This window comes from Saccoglossus kowalevskii, chromosome 15 (genome assembly GCF_978046115.1).
Source record: "Saccoglossus kowalevskii chromosome 15, keSacKowa6.1, whole genome shotgun sequence".
Lineage (NCBI taxonomy): Eukaryota > Metazoa > Hemichordata > Enteropneusta > Harrimaniidae > Saccoglossus > Saccoglossus kowalevskii.
In genome coordinates, this window is record NC_140655.1 from 18,263,737 (window position 1) to 18,279,262 (window position 15,526).

At 38.1% G+C, this 15,526-nt stretch overlaps 1 protein-coding gene across 1 annotated transcript; it reads left to right on the forward strand.

Moving 5' to 3' along the window:
- The first annotated feature begins 2,225 nt into the window (after positions 1-2,225).
- On the forward strand, positions 2,226-14,070 carry LOC146734035 (complement factor H-like). Its single transcript, XM_085508493.1, has 7 exons — positions 2,226-2,534; positions 10,935-11,144; positions 11,437-11,607; positions 11,728-12,123; positions 12,785-12,982; positions 13,299-13,497; positions 13,930-14,070. The coding sequence occupies exons 1-6, from the start codon at positions 2,276-2,278 to the stop codon at positions 13,376-13,378; spliced, it is 1,314 nt and encodes a 437-aa protein (XP_085364619.1). The 5' UTR covers positions 2,226-2,275; the 3' UTR covers positions 13,379-13,497; positions 13,930-14,070.
- The last annotated feature ends 1,456 nt before the right edge of the window (positions 14,071-15,526 follow it).

Below are 15,526 nucleotides of genomic sequence, written 5' to 3' on the forward strand. Positions count from 1 at the left end.
CAACCTGACATGTTTTAAATATACGAGACTGTCTACAAGGCTCACCTCTTCGTTGAATAGGATCTTTGACACACTGTGCATTAATCAAGTCAACACTCTGAAAGACGAGGCTGTTACTAGTTTAAGCGTGACGATTTAACACACATCAGTGTTGTGTTGACACTTTCCATCGGTTAATATTTAACTTTGCTGGCACGAATCTGTCGACGACACAGTTATTCAATAATGTTTGTGTCTCTTCCCGTGTTGCATGAAGACAGTGTTCTTCACAGGGCAACACAAAAATAGCAACACATGCTAAACATTTTGCCTGTATACTTGTGATTGTGACTGTTCACGAAATCAGCTTTAAAAAAAAAGAACAATGACATCAGTTCACAACGTAGCAACTGCCTTCGTGAAAGCACACACTATAGAGTGTCTGGTCAGATATGCCATCCAGCGTTGACTACGTTGATTGATAGTAACAGGATGACCTTATTTGACCTATATTTATTAGATCAATTTAACCACTCTTTAAGGTTTTCCGAATGTCTGTTAAATGGGTCGTACCAGAAATACAAACGTCGAATATTGACTTGCTGGTTAGCGTGGTGGTTTAATATTTTGCATTCGGTGCATAATCAACAAATGGATAGAATGCTTATCTTATCGTTGTGTGCGCGCAGCTCAGGCGATCTGAGTTTCATTTATTACGCGATGCAGTCTTGTCAACTGACTGACTGCTATTGTAGGTGTCCAAGTAAAGGGCACTGACACACATCTGAACCTTTTGATCCCGGAACTCACACCTGCATGTGCGCACATCACAAAAATGCTTCACGATTAATCGACCGTAAGTGACCATATTTTACGTGTTCGTTTTCCGAGGTGAGACACACGTTCGGAATTTACACTTGACAGACAAACACACACACTTAGAAAATCAACACCCAGACTCACGTCACTCTATATATATATATATTCATTATTACTAAACGTCCATTGCCAAGAATTGATATTGCACGTTGTTAACACGTGTGTAATATTTCAGTTTTCGGTTTGTGCATTTTATTTTATTCACAATTATTCCACACACACATTAAGTTCCTCAGTATATTAGTTTTGGAATTAAACCTTAGATCGTAGAGATTTACATATTTTTGTACGCTTGCATCCTATAAGGACCCCCTAAGTTTCCTAATAATCAAAAAGAGTAATATTTGTATTCGGTCGCCGCAACGTGGTATTTCTACGTGATATAGTGTAATCCAAATCCGTACGTAGAATAAATATACATGTATGTGGCGCTAGTGTCTCTTTGTGGTCGCATACTTCAAGAAAGTATGTGTTGTATGAATCCATCAAAACATTTAAATTTTATAACAATTTATTCGGGAATGTTGTGATCAATTCGTTTTCATTTTCGCAGCCTTCCGCAGAGTTCAGAACATATCACTTACATCATTAGTACTATGCTTAGAGAATGAATAAAAGGCTCGTGATTAACACTTTGATTTTGTTTAAACCCTAGACAGTATAGTAGTTATAATATACTGTATATGACTAAACCCATGATTGACATGCTTTCTTACTGTTTCTAGGCGGGAATTAAGCTGAAATATCGCACAACGTGTAAACTAACATCACAATTGTACCCCTTATATACTATGGTTGCGTACGACAAAAATACCGTACCGCGCGCATTCTGAGTGTCGAAAAGAGTTATTTCGCGAAGCACCACGAATCGATGCACCATGCTCGAGTTTCATTTTCATACTGAAATCTGGCGGTCATCCTTCTTTTTATGCAGCCACGATTTAACAAATGATAAATGAAATAGTAAATAAGAAGGCGTTAATAAAGTTAATGTTTTTATCCTAAATAAAAATAAGTCAGCATCCAAGTGTGTCAGGCTCATTATATATTTCCATGTATCATAGTTTAGGAATCATTTTGAAGATAGTTGTTTCAAATTATATTTCGACCACTCTTGCATCAAAATCGACCAGGGAATAATGACATAATAAGAAATAAAATTGTTATTCGTAACTTTCGTATTTTTTATATACACACGTTTGCCATAGTCTGTATGATCCAACTGAACACTTCATGTGACACAAAACGTACACGTGTGATGGTCACGTCATTCCCTGGTATTACTGTGTACCATGCACCATGACGTATTAATTACTACATTGTTGTTAGGTGAATCATGGTCTTTAGTATCTCAAGTCTCTGGTAAACTGACGAAAAGTGTGTGTAACTGTCACGGTCTCCCCCTAAGCGTCTTCATATGTGTTTATTACTTGTTTTTACAGCGAACTGTGTCCTTCCAGACTATCCATCTAACGTGGATTGCTACACTACAGCGATAGATGGATCGTGTAACGACACAACCGTGGTGACGTCACCCGGCACTGTGCTGGCGACTGGTGATTTCATATATGTACAGTGTGATAATGGTTTTGTGTCTACAAATACAGGGTATAGCTGCTTGACAATTATGGGTACATCTAGTATAGCCCCGACGCTGGGTGATTCCGCTTGCGCAAGTAAGTAGTTGTATGGTTGAACTGTGACAGCAATCTATCTACATATAGTTAGAAACCTAAACACAATAAGATGGTGCATACGGTGTCCCCGAATATGTCTCGAATTTCAGAAGGAAATTCCTATGTATGTAACACCATAAATCGAAAGTACACACTGAGCTATAACCAAGCAGCCTGTCGGCTGAGATTGCTCCGCTGTTAGCAATGCACATTGCAATTAAAGAACAGGAGATATCATTAAAAAATGAACAATATGTATAGTATCAAAGCAACATGACTTGCTGTTTTCAACAAGAATTAAAAAATATCACTTTTCAGCAAAATTAATCATCACAATTAGATAATTAAAGATATAACCGCAAAATTAACAAACCTGAAAGAGGTCCACGTGTAGTACCTATATATGTAATATAAAATCAACCAGACTTGCGGTTTCAACAAGAAGTCAAAAATATCACTTTTTACCAAAAATAAAAAAAAAATATTCACTAACATTAGAGAATTAAAGATATCATCACGAAATGAACAAATTTGAGAGAGGTCCATATGTAGTACCTATATATGTAATATCAAAGCAATTGGACTTGCGGTTTTTAACAAGAAGTTGAAAATGTTACTTTTTACCAAAAATGACAAAAATTTTCACCAAAATTAGAGAATTAAAAATGACACAAATATTCACCAAAATTAGAGAATTGAAGATATCATCATAAAACGAACAAATATGAGAGAGGTCTACCCAAGGTACATATACACCAAGTATCAAAACATTCAAGCTTGTATTTTTTCAAGAAGAAGACGGAAAAGAAAAACATTGACACGGACGATGGACGAGACGTCGGACGACAACGACGACGACGAACGACGACGGACAATCACTCATATGGTAAGCTCCACTCCACAAAGTCTACAGCGGAGCTAAAAACGGAATTTCTCATCAATCTCATATTCCCTTATGTTAGCCATATGTTACGAATACCCCTAAAATGACATGTACGTTACTGTTTAAATGCTGAATTAAATTAATACTTTGTTATAAAAAGGAATTTCAAATACAAGTAAAGCTCAATGAATTATTGTAATATAGTCACGAGCAAATTAAAAATCTGGAATAATGAGTATATTCTGTATTGACATTTTTTTATTGATTAAAATTCTGTGCTAGTATTTCATAATTTATATGCCGTGTTCCCAATTAATCGTAAGTAAGTCAGTTTAATACAGTTACATGTCAGGCATGTTTGTGGAAGATGCACTCAAATTAGCTTAAATGTATTAAATCCAGCAACGTAATATAATTGCATTTAAGACCATCATCGACTGTGATAATTTGCGAATGAATGTCTAGGCATTGATTTGTTTCACACTCTCAATTTATTTCGCAATAGTTGATTATGCATAATTAACCCAGTGTAGTATACTGTAAAGGGGGTAATTATTCACTGGGTTTTAATTTAGCTTATTTCGCTGACTGGAAAAATGCGCTAAATTAAAACCCAGTGAATATGTAAAATTTAGCATAGAACACATTATCTAAATGACGAAACCGTGAATTTAAAGCCCACTGAATATGCCTGAAATGGTAAATGAGTGAAATTTAAACCCAGTGAATATTAGTCATTTTACAGTATTGCATTCTTAACATTTTGACTGACTTTTATATTATTCATGTGTGAAAATTAGTTTTTTTAATTTATTCTGCCTTAAATAATTATGTTATTTATGAACGATATTATTATAAACTACCGAAAGAACATGATAACGGACATAATATCTTATACTTTCACTGCGTTTCAGTTATGTTGTTACTACTAAATCAATTCACAAACAATACAATACAATACTGGTCGAGTGAGCACGTCGTTTACAGCGCTCCGTACGTTTTCGCCTGGTTTTGGTGTCTTGCTTCCATCTGAGTTGTGATTTTTGCTATAGGCGTTCTGTTTTGTTGTTATTGTCACTACGTGAGTAACTTTCTGGTTTACTATAACTTATTTTGGTGCTTTTTGGAGTGTTTCTTGCCTCTGCCTTGGCAAGGTGGTCGGCGACCAAGATGGCTGCCGCTTACACACGACCACCTTCAACGTCAACAAGTCAGTTAACGAGAAATCATGCGATAAGGTGTGAAAATATTGATGGAATCCCAGTCGAAACCTATGTGGAGGCAATTGCTGACTTGGTCGGGGCAACTAATATTGTGGCGGCCTCTCGCATGAATCGATCTGTTATCGTTTTTCTGTCTAATGTCTCATGGGTTGATATGGTCTCTGCCGCTGGCATTGATGTTGGAGATTTACATGTGTCGGTCGAACCTCTGGTCCGTCCCTCAACTAAAATTGTTTTATCAAATGTATCCCTTTTTTGCCAGACAAATGTATTACTGACGCCTTGGCCAACTATGGGCGTGTTATGAGCGCGGTGCGAGCGATCCCACTCGGGTGTAAAAATCCAACACTAAAACACGTTAAGTCTTTTCGCCGCCAGGTTTATGTTCATTTAAAAGATCTAAATATTAATGGTTTATTGCCTATTGCTTTCCAAGGTCAAACATACAACATTTATGTTTCCTCCGATGAACTGACTTACTTTTCATGTAAGATGAAAGGGCACACACGAAAATGAAAATGAAAATGAAATAGAAACTATTGAAGAAAATATTTCAATTGATGAAGAGAGGGTACAAACCCCTCCTTCCCCGCTCATTGCATCACCTTCGCCTCCCCCACCCTGTTCGCCCTCCAAACCACATGTTTATGCCAATGTGACAGTGTGCAACCCTGTGCCACAGCCCGATGACACTGTGTTGTCTTCATTTCCACCATCCCCCTCACTTGATTTCACTGCTACATCCCCGCGCTACTCACCACTTTCTGCTATCCTGCTTGACTTAAGTGGGCTAACCGATCAGTCTCAAAACTTTTTTAACACACCAAATCTACCAGATCAAACAAATGTTGAAATGAAGGAAACTGTTAGTAAATGTAGCGACAATGAAGGGTCTACGAAATTCGAGATTTCAAAGTGTACTGAGAGTAATGAAACAGCTATATCAAATGAAAATATTAAAGAGTTTTTGGTGTCCACGCTGCATTCTCGTAGATTCATAGACAAGTGCTTTGAATTTTGTCCCAATCTTAAGATACTTGCTAGACACCTAATGAACTACCGAAACTCCCAACAATTGAACATTTCAGACAAAGCGCGCATTCACAGACTCATTAAAAAAATAAAACAACAAATCAGCCTGAGAACTGGTAATTTTATGGCCGATTTTTAAAAAAACTCCACTCTCATGATGGCAAGCTCAATAACATGCGCAACATACAATGTTAATGGCTGTCGGGATGCTCTCAAACGATATAGTGTATTTGAATATCTTAAGCGTGACCACCCCTGCAATTTTTATATGTTACAGGAAACGCATTCTCGTGCATCAGATGAAAACATATGGAAACTTGTGTGGCGTGGCCTTGGTATTTTTTCTCATGGCACTGTTAATCGCGCAGGTGTAGCTATCTTGTTTTCCCCAGCAGCAAACGTAAATATTTTATCACAGTATGAAATCATGCCTGGGTACGTTGTGCACGCCCATATTCAAATAAATAATATCTCATTTCACATTATAAATATGTATGCAACCATCAACGGCGCTGAGCGCATGGAATGTTTTTCGAAGCTTGAACATTTTATTAGTAATTTAAACAAAGACCCTGTCATAATGGGAGGAGATTTTAACTGCACTACTGAACCTGAAATAGATCGAAATAAAGGTAGAGAACCTGACATGCGCACAGCCAGGCTGCTCAAAACTGTCATACATCGCCTCAAACTGTGTGATGCATGGCGTCAGCACCATGGTAACACGTTGAATTTTACTTGGGGTCGTGGTGGTACGCTGGTGCGTTTAGATAGAATTTACATCAGCAAGTGCTTGCGCGGTAAAATTAAAAATATCAATACCAGTAATGGTGCGCTAGCGTTTTCTGATCATTCTCTTGTCAGCATCATCATCGCTATAGACGGTGGTAAACATAAGAGTCCTGTGTGGTGTATGAACACCGGGATTTTGGGAGATGATGAATACGTAGCTGTTATCACTGAGTTTTGGGCGAAGTGGCAATCGCTCCGAAACAATCATGCGAATATCCAGGCGTGGTGGGACATCGGGAAAAACAAAATCAAATTATTAACACAGCAATATTGCACATTTAAAAAAGATAAACACAAAACGGAAAAACACGTTTTGGAAATGGAAATCCAAGCCATTGAACGCACTACTGCCCGCAATGCACCGTTAAACATGAAAATACTGGGGTTACTACTCGTGCGCGATATCAGTTTCTGAACGAAAGTGATGTGTGTCACTCCTTTTTCCAGCTAGAGAAAAAGAATGGCAATAAAAAGGCGATTTTTCAGCTCAGGCGCCAAGATAACACGCTCACTGAAAATCAAACTGAAATTCGCAAACTCATACATGATTTTTACAATAACCTGTACACTCCTGATAACACCGACATCGAGGCTCAAAATAACATTTTTGAAGGCCTACCAAAGCTTAATAATAACCGACCGTGACGACCTTAACGAACCGATCACATTTGACGAAATGAGCACTACCGTCAAAATGCTTTCTTATGGGCGTACGCCTGGCATTGATGGGATACCAAACGAGTTTTACCAAACGTTTTGGCATATTATTGGGAGAGATCTGTGTGAAGTTTTTACTGCTGCCATCAACGAAAATGCGCTCTCTCTATCTTGTACTAGAGCAGTTGTTACTCTCCTTCCTAAACAAGGTAATGTCACCAACCTAAAACACTGGCGACCAGTGAGTCTGTTATGCAGTGATTATAAAATCTTCACGAAAACGCTTGCACTGCGACTGCGCGGGGTCATTGGCACCATTGTTCACCCAGACCAAACTTGTAGCGTTCCCAACAGGCACATTCATGATAACATTAATCTCCTACGTGACAGCATTGACCATGCCAACGTTACTAACTCTCCTCTGGCCATTGTTGCCCTAGACCAAGAAAAGGCTTTTGATAGAATAAACCATAGCTATCGCTTTAACACTCTTTATGCCTTTGGTTTTGGTGACCGCTTCATTTCATTCTTTTATGCACACGCCCAGTCTCTGATTCGCGTTAATTGCGCCCTCACTGCACCCATCACAGTGGCTAGGGGTATTCGACAAGGCTGTTCAATGTCCACTGCCCTCTACGTTATAGCCATTGAACCACTACTCCAGAAAATCAGAAATGATAAAAATATTGAAGGGTTAGTCATACCACACAGCAATAAACAGCATTGTAAGCTTACTGCTTATGCTGATGATGTTGAATTTTTCATAACTCGTAAACAGGACTTTAGTTCAATTGCTCACTGGTTACAAGTGTATGAGCGAGCATCAAACTCAAAAATAAATCTGCAAAAATCTGAAGGGCTATGGGCTGGTAGTCTGGCGCAACAACACTGACACTTCCCTTAACATCAAATGGAACAGTGTGGGATTGAAAGTGTTGGGTGTTTATCTTGGGAACAGCCAAACATATACCGACCAGAACTGGGATGAACTTGTGTCAAAAGTGAATAATAAAATTAATTTCTGGAATCACTTCGTTCATAGCATGTCCTACAGAGGGCGCACACTTGTTATTAATAACCTGATTTCTTCACAGCTATTGTACCGTATTAACAGCCTAGCACCACCCATGGACGTAGTTCTGAAGGTGCAGAGATTGTTGCTTGAATTCTTTTGGCAAGGCCGACATTGGGTTTCTGCCGAAACACTGTACCCTCCCCCCCCCCTTGGAAAAAAGTGGGCAAAACGTCACGCACCTCCCAACGCGCATCAGCGCTATGCGTCTTGGTTACATTCAAAGATACCTGTACAGCAACCATAACCATCCTTGTTTTAAATTCACTGACTACTTTTTTAACCAAGTAAGTAATGAGCACTTTGCCAGTCAACTTCTATGTATCAACATTAAGGCACCTCTACGTCATCTGCCATCCTTTTATTGTGAACTCCTTCAGTGTTGGAAGTCTGTTGATAAAATGCGTAATTTTAATGATAGTAACGTTAGTGATATTCTCAACGAACCACTGTTTCACAATCCACTCATTCTAAACCCCATAAGAAATGAACCGTTTGAACTTAGACACTTTGTGGATGCAGGAGTAACCAAAGTCAGGGACCTTGTCGGGGAAACAAAATATATTTGGTTGGGTGCTGCTGATCTGGCAGATAGAATTAAAATCCACTCCCATCGTATTCTTCAGCTCAGTATAAAGGTTGTTCATGATTCCATCCCCACTGAATGGAAAGACACAACCAACACATATTTCAAAAGTAAAAAAAGAGTGCAACCATTCTCTTTCACACCTCAGCTTTCAACTCCACTTTTCTGATGACCTTAACTTACCACTTTATAAATTTGAAAGGGGTGCAATTTATAAATATCTAATTCAGGTTCTCTACGTCAGTCATCATTCACAAAAACTAGATACTGTTTGACGTGACATACTGAGTCTACCTGAAAATGCCAAGCCCAATTTCCATGATTGTTATATAGCACCAGTTATTGGAAAATATGGGGACCTGCAGTGGCGTATCTCTCATGGTGCGTTTCCAACTGGGAGATTTCTGTTCAAAGCCCGTCTGAAAAGTTCTGATAAGTGTCCTTTCTGTGATGAGGTCGATACTCTTCAACATATCTTTTTTGATTGCACGTCTAATGATAACCTACTCTACCTTTTTACGAACATCGCATCTCGTCTGGTTCAACAAGACTTTCGGATTCCTGGTTGGTGGTTCATAATATTACCACCCCGTTGCTCAAAACAGTTTCATTCTAGCCAGGCACAAATCATTTTTTGCTTCTTAGCGTGCATGGCTAAAGTTGCGATTCACTCCAGCCGTCGTAACAAGCGGCAAAACAAAGGGTCTAGTGATCCTTTCGAAATTTTCAAACAAAGTATTAGGTCAAGACTCAAACGGAATATAAATATTCACGCGTTATGAACCTATTGCCTAAGTTTAACAATACATGGACAGTGGAGAACGCCACATTCAGGATAATGAGCTCCGCATTAATCTATAACATACTATTGTCTTGGCAAATATTGCAATTTACGTACTCACGTACAGAAATGCACAACCAAGTTTAGAACACGCACTGGAGCCAGGAGTTTCGTCCTCTTGGTGGATTATCTACAAACATACGCGCGTTTTTCCTTTCTGCTTGTTTTGTGCTTTTATTGTTTTAGTTTTCCATTGGAATTTGGGAGGATGAGGTTATTATGTGCCACAGCAGCCTCCATGTCACCAGTGGGCACATGAACGCGCGGGTGAACGCAGTGCTTTTCAGCGCTCCCCGAATTATTACATGTTTGGCCTCACGACTTAGTCGGTTTTCAGTTGTATTGGACATGTCCTGGGTAAGACGTTAAAATTGCATCCGGTTGTAGAGTTTTTGTACTTGGGAGAATGAGGTTACTCTTTGCCACAACTACCTCCAGGTCACCCTTGGGCAAGGTGTAGTACCTGTCAGCCTTGGGTGCCAACTTCCCACATAATAAGTTTAGTTGACGTCAGTAAGGGCATACGGTCATAAAAGCCTTGCACCAACTCGGCCTCACGTGTGAGGTATTACCTATTAAAGGCAACGTTTACGTTTATTTAAATATGTATATATGTGTCCTGGGCAAGATTTTAAACTACATCTGGTTGTGGAGTCTATGGACGTGGGAGAATGAGTTTACCCTTTGCCACAACTACTTCCAGGTCACCCTTGGGCAAGGTGTAGCACCTGTGAGCCTTGGGTGCCAACTTCCCATATAACAAGTTTGGTTGATGTCAGTAAAGGCACACGGTCGTAAAACTCCTGCACAAACAGATGCGCATAGGTGGAAAATTTTCATGTAAATATGTATATATTAGTTTCAGTTGTTCTTAGCATTTGGCAGGGGGGATCGTAATCTCTTGTGGTGAGAACCAGTGTGACTGGCCTGCCAACGGTGTGCTAAGGATTTCATTGGAAAAGTTATCAGTTACATCCGTTAATGTAATTTCGTTTTACATACCCGTAAATCAAAAATCACAAAACAATACAATACAATACAACACAACACAATACAATACAATACAAAGGTAAACTACTTTTTCTGGGAGTGTATTGAACAATGGCACAAGTGTTTTCTCAATCCAATTTAATGAGTTATAGAACCCTTAACTTGGAATGGTTTTGAATTTAACATATCATATGTAAGGTTTGAAATTTTCAACATACTTATTTTTGAATTTTCGTTCTCATTACGTCGTGTCTGTGTAGTATTACAAATATTCACTGTGATACTTGTATCTATAAAATAGTTTTGTACAACATTATTTTCCAGAACTTTGTCAGGATCCTGGAAATCCAAGTTTAGGATCACGAAGTCCAGATCCAACAGTAGATGGTTCATTTTATGAGACAGGTGATCAAGTTACGTTTACGTGTGGTGTTAATACCACGAAGTACGGTGTAGACACGTTCACGTGCGACGACGGAGACTGGACGGTCGGGGGTAATATACAAACAGCTCTTCCACCAGAATTATGTTTCTGTAAGTTTCAATGAAACTTGTAATTAAGATATGAGAAATAATGTCTGAGTGTATTCCCCATCATATACTAGTATAAACTACTTGATTTGAATACATCAGTGTAGGTTTTGAAGTGTGTGGTATGACTACAAATAATTGCAAGCGCCCTCTCATTTTTTAAATTACACGTTTTTTATTAAATCAATTGGGCGTATTTCAAATAGCTGATTGATATGCAAATTGCCAAACACTCGACGCTCGAATGGCAAATTGATCATAGACATATATTCTTTAAACGTTTTCTCTTTTATAGTAAATTGTCAAAAGCCCAACGCACCAGAAAATGGCAGAGAAGTCGACGGTGCAAGTTACGTACACGCGGGTTCCGTTGAGTACGAGTGTGACGGAGGGAAAACTATGATAGGCAGTTCTACTCTCACATGTTATAATGGAACGTGGGATAACTCGGTACCTTTATGTCGAAGTGAGTTGGATTACAATCAAATGTGAAATGTGAAATCATGTGAAATCTGATAACGTCAGAAATGATGATAGTTTTACCTTAATATACCAAATATCAAATATATATATTGTCATATTACAGGTACTATAATTACTAAAGTTGTGACGACAGTCAACAGTGGCCTACCTTTGATACCGACACAAGAGTCAACACTTTCATTAGTTGTGGATGCTATAAGTAGTAGTGCTGGAGCTGGTGCTACTGGGAGCAATCTTTGGGTTATTAAAGTGTTTCTCAGCGATTCCAGTTCTGGGGCTACACGGTTTTTGGAATCAGTTTCCAATTTATCGCAAGAGGAGGCAGATCAGCATCTGACGCCAGGTGGCGCTATCACATTCGATTTTGATTACGCGGTGACACTCACGTCATGTGCTACGTACGTATGCGCTGAACTACGACAGGGCTCTAACACAAATTTCACGCTTGATGGATTTGATGGCGACAGTACACTCATAGGATGCACGACAATAACATGTGGTAAGTGCAACAATCTAAAGTTATAACGTTTACCGATGAAATGAAAGAATCTAATCGGCTGATCGTACTCGTCTAACTACAGTTCGTTGAACTTAGCATTATTCTTACCGGTAATGTATAATATTTGATTTAATTTCTATACGTGTTTTGGACGCAAAAATAGTAAATTGAGGAACTTAGGCAAAATAACAAAACTACTTGCTTCCAATCAAAACTGTAATATAATTTATTGGAAAAACACGACATTTGCTAATTCATCTAATTTTTTTGAGAACCCTTTCTCATTTAATCTGTTTCCCCTTACTATACTAATATGCCCAGTTGATAAACCATCATACATAATCCGTTGTTATAACATATTAAACTATATATCTAATATTAATGAGTGTAAACGTGTTCTGATATTGCAATTTTAACAGTAGTTACATTTTTCGACAGAATTTCAATTGTCTTGTAATTGTTCTGATGGATCTTGTAAATGGTAGTCGTGGTAGTTAAAATAAAATATACCCATATATGTCGCACGATATATGCTATTAATGTTAATAGTTAATATAATATGTGTGATGAATATAACTAACACACCGAGTGGAAAAAATTACACATTATTGTAAGTACATGCGACAGTCACTTCGATATACGTATTATGTGTATATTTCAGCGTGTCACACACCCGGCACTTTACAAACCAGAGTACAGATTTATTCCGGCTCAGCGCCATATAATGATGGTGATACTTTAACACTTGCATGTGACCAGAGTAATTCAACCGATGGTTACAGTCTATTTGGTGGGCCTGAATTGATATGTGAAAATGGAATATGGTCAGAGAATCCAGAGTCCTCAGTGTTCTGTTTTGGTAAGTTTGTATTACTTGAATAATATCACAGTCTCTATATCAAGTTCACTATTTAATGTATGCGTGTTTTCATTTCCCGTCCGGCCGCCATTCTAAAAGTAGTAACTTGGCTCTGTTGTCGTAATTTTTTGACTAAAGTATTCTCGTATAAATACATCTGAGCACCACAGAGGTAGAGAATCTTTGCGGACGCGATCCCTATCTTTATAGAAAAGAAATTTAGCATTATAATATTTACTGTTCACACGGAAAACTATCAAGAGTTTAAAAAATTGTCATCCCTGTATTTGAATGTTATCTTGTTTCGTTTTTGTAGAAAATTGTCCAGACCCAGGAGTACTGACGAACGGTAGCGTGACTTGTCAATATCCAAGCCTATGCTACACTGTCATGTGACGACGGCTTTCAACTTGTTAACGGTCTTGATACGTATACATGCCAGTTAGATTTTTCCGATTTTTCTGTAATGTGGAACCCGGAATTTAATTTTTCCACCAGTAATCCAGAGTGCCAGCGTAAGTATAATACGGTCTATATTTACACAATGGTTACAGGGTTTTTATCATACGAGAAATGTACTAGTGTATAAGCTTCAATTTACAAAGAACAAAGAAATTATTAGTACAAGTATTCGCAGTACGAGAAATATACGAGCTTGAGTTGCACACAATGTTTCCAGACATGAGGGTTAGCTGCACACTGAGTGTTCAATATTACTACGATAAAGACTTTTCGTTTTCGACGCTGTGATTGTTTTGGACATGCACACGCCACTGACACCTAGTGTATATATATATATATATATATATATATATATATATATTATATGTCAACTTGATACGATTATATTATACGTAATTTTTCATTAGACGAGACAATAACTTAAAACACACCTACACTTGTCGAACACAACTTCAAATAACCACACTGGTCATTTCAATGCACAGGGATATGTGAAGACCCAGGTAACCCTGATAACGGAGAATTGGTAGGAGGTTCACTTCCTGCAATACCGGGACAAACAATAACGTACGAGTGTGGTAAATTGTACACGATATCATCTGCTGCTGCATTACAGTGTCAAGAAGATGGGTCATGGGATAAAGAAGTACCAGTTTGTTATGGTAAGTGAAAATTACACGCGTTTAAAAAAATACGAAATTGGCAACAAAGCACATTAATGTGTTAAATAATCCTACGATAAAGATTTTTCGTATTCGAAATTGTGAACTTATGCACACAACACTCAGTCTGACATATATGCATATATATTGTAGTAAATGCCAACAAATTGATACTAATATTTTATTAGACGAGACACTAACATGAAAAACACGTACAATTGTCAGAACAATCTCAAATTACCACACTGGCCATTTCAATGTACAGGCATATGTGAAGACCCAGGTACACCTGATAACGGAGAATTAGTAAAAGGCACACTTCCTGCAAAACCGGGGAGAACAATAACATATGCGTGTGGTACCGGATACACGATATCATCTGCTGCTGCATTACAGTGTCAAGACGATGGGTCATGGGATAAAGAAGTACCAGTTTGTTATGGTATGTGAAAATTACACGCGTTTAAAAAAATACTAAATTGGCAAAAAACCACATGCGCTATAGCGTGCAAATATCCAAACAAATGAAACCTCAATTTGAGGTTTGTATGCACTAATTTCTGACGGTGACTAAAGCAAATATGTCACGATGTAATATATTTGCTTTTTTAGCGAGCTGTATGTATAAAAACGTAACTGATCTGGAATGGACTGAGTCAAGGGTCACGTACACACACGAAGAATACATCACACTAAGTTGCACGGAACCTGCATTAAGAGAAGGTCCTAGTACTGTACAATGTCTGAACGGAACGTATGTTCCAGAACTTCCATCAGCACCATGTATTACTAATAATGTAACCACATGTACAATATATCGTTATATAAGCACTTAACCACATTATTCCTTTATATTAGAATAACAGTATATGCGTATACAATATATAGCGTAAAATGATAATATCGTGTTTCCTTTCCCGACTAAACCTAAATTAGAAATTTATTTGATTTTGAGTTATATGGTGTATAGTGTAGTAGCGAATTATCGGGTGCTTTTCAATATGTCTTCTTGTCAACTCAGGTTAGCTTACATGTAATGATTCAAATACCCACTGCATACTATGTTTATATTCTCAATGTCACTACTTCAACAAATTCACGTGTTTTTGAGTACAGGGCATATAACTAATTATAAGGACATCGGGAAAACTATGTGTGCCCGGATATGTCAACCAGCACCACGAACCTATTGTACACTTCACAATTTTCACTACATATCTACCCAATATCACGTTTTCAAGCCTATTCACAGCCTACATTTCCTCCACCGTGTCCTTCCTCGCGCACTATAATTTCTAAAGCATGAACTAACAAAATAATGCATTGTCAGTATCAACATAAAACTGGTGCAGTGGCTCGAAACGGAAAATCAACTGAAGCTTATACCAAATTTGACGAATTGTGACAGAAATAGGGACTG

What these genes read in the sequence shown, in the direction of transcription:
- LOC146734035 (XM_085508493.1), top strand. Translation starts at nt 2,276, where the DNA reads ATGTGTTTATTACTTGTTTTTACAGCGAACTGTGTCCTTCCAGACTAT. An exon ending in TCCACCAGAATTATGTTTCT is followed by an intron (nt 11,145 to 11,436) that starts GTAAGTTTCAAT and finishes TCTCTTTTATAG; the next exon opens with TAAATTGTCAAAAGCCCAAC. An exon ending in GTCCTCAGTGTTCTGTTTTG is followed by an intron (nt 12,983 to 13,298) that starts GTAAGTTTGTAT and finishes TCGTTTTTGTAG; the next exon opens with AAAATTGTCCAGACCCAGGA.